This window comes from Hemibagrus wyckioides, linkage group LG08 (genome assembly GCF_019097595.1).
Source record: "Hemibagrus wyckioides isolate EC202008001 linkage group LG08, SWU_Hwy_1.0, whole genome shotgun sequence".
Classification (NCBI taxonomy): domain Eukaryota; kingdom Metazoa; phylum Chordata; class Actinopteri; order Siluriformes; family Bagridae; genus Hemibagrus; species Hemibagrus wyckioides.
The window spans coordinates 12,357,856-12,366,099 of record NC_080717.1 but is presented as its reverse complement, the minus strand read 5'-3'; the positions used below and the strand labels follow the sequence as shown (position 1 = coordinate 12,366,099).

General features: G+C 35.9%; 1 protein-coding gene across 3 annotated transcripts; it reads right to left on the bottom strand.

Annotated features, from left to right (window-relative positions):
- Positions 1–3,598: 3,598 nt before the first annotated feature.
- LOC131357542 (cytochrome b-c1 complex subunit 8) lies at positions 3,599–8,012 on the bottom strand. 3 transcript variants are annotated; one of them, XM_058396561.1, is made up of 3 exons: positions 7,888–8,012; positions 6,935–7,101; positions 3,599–3,763 (listed from the first exon to the last, which is right to left on the bottom strand). In XM_058396561.1, the coding sequence occupies exons 2-3, from the start codon at positions 7,086–7,088 to the stop codon at positions 3,669–3,671; spliced, it is 249 nt and encodes an 82-aa protein (XP_058252544.1). In that variant the 5' UTR covers positions 7,089–7,101; positions 7,888–8,012; the 3' UTR covers positions 3,599–3,668. The 3 variants fall into 3 exon arrangements, with proteins under 3 accessions (XP_058252544.1, XP_058252545.1, XP_058252546.1); XM_058396562.1 differs by having other exon boundaries at positions 7,883–8,008; XM_058396563.1 differs by having other exon boundaries at positions 7,870–8,004.
- Between the last annotated feature and the right edge of the window lie 232 nt (positions 8,013–8,244).

Genomic DNA, 8,244 nt, shown 5'->3' with positions numbered 1-8,244 from the left:
TGCTAACTGCAGCTTTTGTACCAGAAATAGCAGCTAAAGTGAAAAGCACTTGCATTTCCTGGAAAACTGCCAAGCATTCTGCAACATGCTGAGCATTCAGAAGACCAGCATCTTTTGCTACTCCCTAGATCTCTTCACCTTAAGTGAAGATAACAAACAGTACTAAATTTAACTTAATACTGTAGCAAAATTATCATGGAATAAACCCACTGTAGGAAAATGCATATCATCTATATGTGGCAGCAATTATTTCATGAATTATTTTAGTAGCAAAATTTAAAATAACGGGCAAAAAATTCAGATTATTAATTTAAAACCAGACAATTTGATAGCTGATCTCATGGGAAACAATGTTACTATATCTTCTCCGACTCTGATTGTTATCAGTTTGAAGATGTAAATGGTGACTTTATGCATACTAAGATTGTTTGGTGTTCCACAAGGTTCTGTTTTAGGCCCACTGATTTTCTTCTTACATATAATACCTCTTGGTACATTATTCATAAACATGGTATTAGCTTGCACTGATGACACAGCTATATGTTTCAGCAATGCCAGATGAGAGACACCAGCTGAATAAGACTGAACAATGTATAAAGACCATTAGACAGTGGATGCTTACTAACTTCCTCCTGCTTAACTCATATGCATTCTTATGCATCTGTTAGTTTCACAACCCATCTTACAACCTGTCTTCTGTCCATTAGTTAATTTTTGGTGTACATGACAAGCATCACATAAGCAGCCAGAAATCTTTACTATTAAAACAGCTATTTGAACCTTTAATTTTTGCCAGACCAGTGAAGCATAGTTTGGTGCACAAGCTCTGTCCCTTTAGGTGAAATAGACTATTATGTAACCTTCTCTTTGAATAAAAGCAACTTAAAGATGACATTTGTTTAATCAAATCTTTCTCACTTCTCACCAATTATATTATAGTTTAATTTCCACAACACAAAACCTCTCTTAAAGTTTATAATGTTTTAACAGTGCTGTAAATCATGAACCTGATTAAAGTGTTCTAAAGACAATTAAAACATTGAAATGCAGAAAATCTGTAGGTTTAAAGGTTTAGGGTAAAAGCCATCCCTGCAAAGATCACCATATTGTACCTATACAAAAAAACTGTTGTAACTATGTATGTATGTATGTATATGTATATGTATATGTATATGTAACTCTCTATGTATGTATGCATATATATATATATATATATATATATATATATATATATATATATATACACTATATTGCCAAAAGTATTCGCTCACCCATCCAAATAATCAGAATCAGGTGTTCCAATCACTTCCATGGCCACAGGTGTATAAAATCAAGCACCTAGGCATGCAGACTGTTTTTACAAACATTTGTGAAAGAATGGGTCGCTCTCAGGAGCTCAGTGAATTCCAGCGTGGAACTGTGATAGGATGCCTCCTGTGCAACAAATCCAGTCGTGAAATTTCCTTGCTTTCCTCCCCACATGGAAGTGTTTGGGAACGACAGCAACTCAGCCACGAAGTGGTAGGCCACGTAAACTGACGGAGCGAGATCAGCGGATGCTGAGGCGCATACTGCGAAGAGGTCGCCAACTTTCTGCAGAGTCAATCGCTACAGACCTCCAAACTTCATGTGGCCTTCAGATTAGCTCAAGAACAGTGTGCAGAGAGCTTCATGGAATGGGTTTCCATGGCCGAGCAGCTGCATCCAAGCCAAACATCAAGTGCAATGCAAAGCGTCGGATGCAGTGGTGTAAAGCACGCCGCCACTGGACTCTAGAGCAGTGGAGACGCGTTCTCTGGAGTGACAAATCGCGCTTCTCCATCTGGCAATCTGATGGACGAGTCTGGGTTTGGCGGTTGCCAGGAGAACGGTACTTGTCTGACTGCATTGTGCCAAGTGTAAAGTTTGGTGGAGGGGGTTGTTTTTCAAGAGCTGGGCTTGGCCCCTTAGTTCCAGTGAAAGGAACTCTGAATGCTTCAGCATACCAAGACATTTTGGACAATTCCATGCTCCCAACTTTGTGGGAACAGTTTGGAGCTGGCCCCTTCCTCTTCCAACATGACTGTGCACCAGTGCACAAAGCAAGGTCCATAAAGACATGGATGACAGAGTCTGGTGTGGATGAACTTGACTGGCCTGCACAGAGTCCTGACCTCAACCCAATAGAACACCTTTGGGATGAATTAGAGCGGAGACTGAGAGCCAGGCCTTCTCGTCCAACATCAGTGTGTGACCTCACAAATGCGCTTCTGGAAGAATGGTCAAAAATTCCCATAAACACACTCCTAAACCTTGTGGACAGCCTTCCCAGAAGAGTTGAAGCTGTTATAGCTGCAAAGGGTGGCCCGACGTCATATTGAACCCTATGGATTAGGAATGGGATGTCACTTAAGTTCATATGCGAGTCAAGGCAAGATGTGCGAATACTTTTGGCAATATAGTGTATATATATATACACATATACATATATATACATATATATATACGCATGCAAATCGGGGTTATTCTACCAAATACTGATTTCTTAATGTTATTTAGCCAAAGCATTAACAATTTATTTACAAATTATTTCCATTTTGTTTTATTTGAGTTATTAAAGCTCTGCAAATACTGCATGATCTTAGGTTATTTTGATGTGTTAAATATACACTCGTATATTTATAATAACTAGTTATATTTTGAATTTAGGAAAAATATTTTCAGTAGTTCACAAAAAATGAAACAAAACTGTTCATCTCACCAATACATGCACCTGTAAGAAACTGATTATTTTGCAGTGGTCTCTTATTTTTTTCCAGAGCTGTGTATATATATTTTGTATATATATATATTTTTGGTTTGTGTCTACAGTATATACACACTAACAAGAATGGTCACCTGACACATTGTCATTGAATTATTCTCCATAGAATCAAGGTACCCATCACTAGAAGTTTTCACTACAATCACACATGAACTAAACATACCCATGTTCCAACTGAAGTGCTCAGTGAGTGTATATGTTTTTGTGAAATAGAGATCCAAAAGGAAGTCTAAGAGGTTTACACTGAACTGTCTAGAATTTAGCACTGAATTATTCTGACTTGATAAAATGGACAAAATTATGAAAAAATGTTGAAACTTGAAAAAAAGTATGCCATGCAATTCATTGTCAGAAATAACAATCTGGATATTTTCCTCTGATCTCCAAGGCTTTTCTACCCATAGAACTGTTGCTCACTCAGTTTTTTTTAGCCCCATTCTGATCTCCCCATGAACGATCTGATTCATTCCCAGGAGATGAGCAGTTTATGAAATACTCAAACCAGGAATGTTCATTTCTACAGTTGCACTTGTAAATATGACATTCAGCTAGCAGAAAATTAAAAATATATAATACATACCACCTTTATAATAAGGACACCCAACTTATGAATCAATCTGTATGGTTGTTTTGTAATGTACATTAAACATATAACATGAAATCATGTCCACATTTGGATCATACCATTATAATCACAGTATCTCATGGATGCTACACCCTCCAACATTAAAAAAAGTTATAATGTCTTGCTCTTTGGACAAAAATAATTTACAATAAATTAGTCACAAACCCTGCTTTTCACTTTATACAATCTTTATTATTTATAAATCACATACAGAGCACAGGCAAAGACAGTTAGACTTGTTCACTTGTCATTCTCAAAGTCCACAGCATTCTTCCTCTTGCTCTGCTCATGAACATGATTACCCCATGTGTATGTGAGGTACATCAAAACCATGGCTGTGACAGAAACAAAACAGAAATTATTGCCTCTTAAAAACAAATGCATCAGCATGATTCTACAAGTAATGATTAGTGTTAATTATATTCTTTGATTAATTCTAACCAACAGCATATGTTCATATGAAACCTAACTGGTATATTTTTGACAGATATTCTTGAGAAATACACAAATTTATTTTCACTCTTTAATGAATATTTTCACAAACATAGTCATTATACCACACTGCATTTTTTGGTTGTTGTAACACTAGTACCCACCATGCTTAAAGGGAACTCCAAAGAATAAGGACTTACAGACCTTTAGGATATGATTGATCTTTTTAAGCAAGTGCTTATTTTTTGTAATGTTCCAGTGTGTGCATGTCTGGAGTGTGGCTTCTTTTAAATATATATACTTATTCAAATTATTCCAATATGACAAAGCAGTTAAACATGCTATGTATATTTAGCATAAAAGCCATTATTTTCCTCAGATTTTAAGTTAATGTATTGTCATACAACAGGTGAATGATCATGACTCTTTGGTAATTATAGCAATTAACAAAGGTTTACGCTCACAAAAATACTGTCATTAAAATATCTATGATGCACCAAGTAAAATGCATAACAAAAATAATCATAATAATTATAACTTGTAAAACACTTTTCGCTCCAACATCTGTGAAGAAATAACTGCTGAATTAATTAAGTCATGTCTGACCATTTTCCAAAAGTGTTTTCCCTGACCACCAAAATGTGCTGTCCATTAGAGGGTGACAAAATGGTTAAATAATTTATATACATAAGATGAACCATATAAGTATGGTTGCAGAAAAACATGTGGTCTATACTTGCAAGGAAACCTTATCTGTTATAGATTTTTTTGAATGAATGAATGAGGAATATTTTACATGGTATTGAAGCACTAATCCAGGCTTATTTCAATAAGCCCTCCTAATTTCCACCAAGACTAAGAAAAATTGATTGATAGATTTTGGCGGTTCCCCCATGGAACTGATTTTGAGTATTCTGTAACATGTTTCAGCTTGTTGGGGTTACCCTAACAAGGTAAATAAAATGTGTCTTTTGCTAGAACCATACATTTAAAAAACAAAAACAATCACTTGAGTGATCTTTTCTGTCATTTTATATGTATGGTAGTAAAAGGGCCACTACCCAGCCCGCTGATAGACAATACTGTAGCTTCATGAAGGTATGGTAACATTCCATTGGGTTGCATCAACTGAATATGGCAGCAATGTTGTTGCAAGAAATGTCTCAATTTTTTTATTTAAAAATGACTAATACAGTAATCCCCCACCATATCGTGGTTCATATATCGCAGATTTTTATTTGGAAAATAACTCTCTTTTTTGCGGATGTTTTTATGTTGAAATAAGGTAATTTATTAATAAAAATCGCAAAATTATTAATTTCAAAATATAAACATTAATTAAAATGAAGTAAAATGTTAATAATATATAAAATACTGTACAGTGTATTTACTTGTGACAAAGAACATGTAGCGTTGCAGGGATGCTGACAATCAACATACAGTACGGCTGGAGAAACGAGTCTGGCCAATCAAAATGCCACATTCATTTAATCATAGTTGTGATTGGCTGTTGGCTATGCATGCAGTTGGGGAAAGGGAAGCAGAATTCTCCAGGATTCCAGTTCTTCGCGTGTCACTGTCCCGAGTGTTTCGTTTTGTTCTGTGTACGCTGTATTTTTACTCTTTTTCTGCGAGCTCCATTATGTTGCCCAAGCGCTCTGCACCTTCTAAGGCTTCTGGGATGGAACATACATAAACGTGATATTTCTACAAATTTACCCAAAATGCATCTCACTATATGCTTGCAAATGTTTTCTTTGTGTGTTTAAAGAGTGTGGGAGGGTAATTTATGGCTTAAACAATTAATAATAAAAAAAATAAATAAAAAAAAAAACGCGGTGGCGTCAGTGTATCGCGGATTTTCATTTATCGCGGGTGGTTTTGGAATGTAACCCCCCCGATAAATGGGGGATTACTGTATAAATTTACAAAGTGCAGTTTAAATGCAGCTTCAAAGGTGAAACTATGTAATCTTTTAGGTTTAAAATGATTTCCACATCCAGGGTACACACACGAACAGACCATTTTAAACTATAAACTGACACAAAGACATAACTTTGTGTCATTCTGCATGCAACAACTTCAGAGCAGTCCTTCACCACATTAGTAAACTCTGGGTCTGTAGTTCCGCCCATGTCATGCATGACCTCTGCGACGCTACGTACTATGTAATCACGCCGAAAGGTCACTTGTGACATAGGTGGAACTACAGACCCAGTTTTTACTAGTTTGGAGAAGGAGGACTGCTCTGAAGTTGTTGTGTGTGGAATGACACAAAGATGTTCCTTTTTGTTAGTAAAGGGTGTTAGACTTATTTGCACTTCCTTGGTCTTTGTACGTTTGCTTTGTAAACATTGGGTCTGTAGTTCCACCTATGTCACGAGTGACCTTTCGATGTGATTACATAGTATGTAGTGTCGAGGACGTGCATCCCAGAGCTAGTGCTAGATGAGCTTTTGTGGTTAAAAAGTATACAATTTTTTTATTTTTCATATTTAAGAAAATGACCGATTGTTTGGCTAGATAAGACACTTCTTCCTCGGCTGGGATCATTTAGAGCCCTTTGAAGCTGCATTTAAACTGCATTTTTGAAGTTCAAACTCGCGGGCACCTTTGAAGTCCACTATATGGAGAAAAATCCTGAAATGTTTCCCTGAAAAACAATTTCTTTATGACTGAAAAAAGAAAGACAGGAACATCTTGGATGACAAGGGGTTAAGTAAATTATTTGTAGATTTTTGTTCTGGAAGTGAACGTCTCCATATGACACACCCTCACACAAACTATGAATTTAAAGATTTTGAAAATCAGTGATGTTAGCTTCTAACTATAAACAGAGTAATCATCTGTCTGGGAATCCATCTGATTATTTCCTTAGTCTGCATTAATTAACTTAAATCACTACTCAGACTCAGTTAGCTGGGTTTCTGAGCAACCAAAGCTTGAAATGAAACAGCACAATTTAATTTATTTGTGGACTGCACAAACAAAACAAAACAACAACAAAAAAAAAACAATCACCACATACACACAACTGCACAATCAAATGTAAGTTCAGGTAGTAAGGTACTTACGAGGTGCAACCTTGAATATGGATGCTGAAAATCGTCTCCAAACATTGGGGATTCCCTTAGAAAAGTAGTGGGGGAAAGCCCTCTGCTCAAAGGGTGAAATGCTGTAAGTAATTATGTGTCTTATCTTGGCCAAGTCTCCAAAGTGACGTCCCATTGTGTCAAGAGAGCTGTTTTAAAGAGACATTGCATCAGCTTTTCACAACAAAAATAATCAGAATTAAAAAATAAAATAGATAGCCATAGACACACACACACACAAGTATATATAGATCACAATCATCCATGGAAAGCAGGGAAAAACCTATATGCATTTCCAAAATGGCGGTTAATTAATCCAAACCGCTAAAACAGCTCGTAAAATAAATTAAACCAATGCCATACTTTGTCATTTAAAGCTAACTAATAATTCTAAGACGTTAAAAAACAGAGGATTTGCCTTTTCAAAATGGCGGCTACACAACTGGTTTAGCTAGCTAGCATTTAAGATTAGAACTGTGTTTTTAGATTGACAAAAACATAGATACTGATTTTCGGTATCCGACATGGACCATAAAGTGGCTAAGTTTGAAACCATGCCTTTAACTATTAAAATCATTCAAAACCGTTAAATGTTAACATACCACTGCTAAAACTGTTCGTAAAATAAATTGAACCAATGCCATATTTTGTCATTTAAAGCTAATTTTAGATCCAGTTCTATGTCTAACGAACGACATAAAATAGAACATAGCATTTACAACGTTTGTTTATCAAAACAGCTAGCCAAATAGACAGCAACTCAGAAGACCTTGCTTGACATTCATGTAGGTTACATAAAATATTCCACAAAAATCAGCTCCATGAAAACCAATGGTTTCATAATGATTTGACCTTTAGAATATACAAGGCACATTACTAACACCTGAGAAAAAGAACTGTAATGTAAAGTTCCTTACTAATGTAAACTACCTTACTTATAACCGATTTGCCCTACGCCTGTATCGAGCTGACCCGTCGACGCCGTGGTCTTCCTCTTCTTCCTCTTATTTTTCGGTTCATGACGGTTGGCAAACCAACGTGTAATGTTTTTTCGCCACCTATTGGGATGGAGTGTGAAACATTGTAGCACGAGGGGAAAAGAAATAAAATACCATTTCCTGTACTATACAAATTAATCTAGAAGAACGAGTAATTTAATTAATTAATTAAATTAATCTTTGATAATATAACGTTTTATATACTCTCTAATGTCCTGATCCACTTTAGAAGACTTTATGTTGTCATTTACACCCAAGTAGTTTTTGTTAAAGTTCATGTTTGTTCTTACAGTC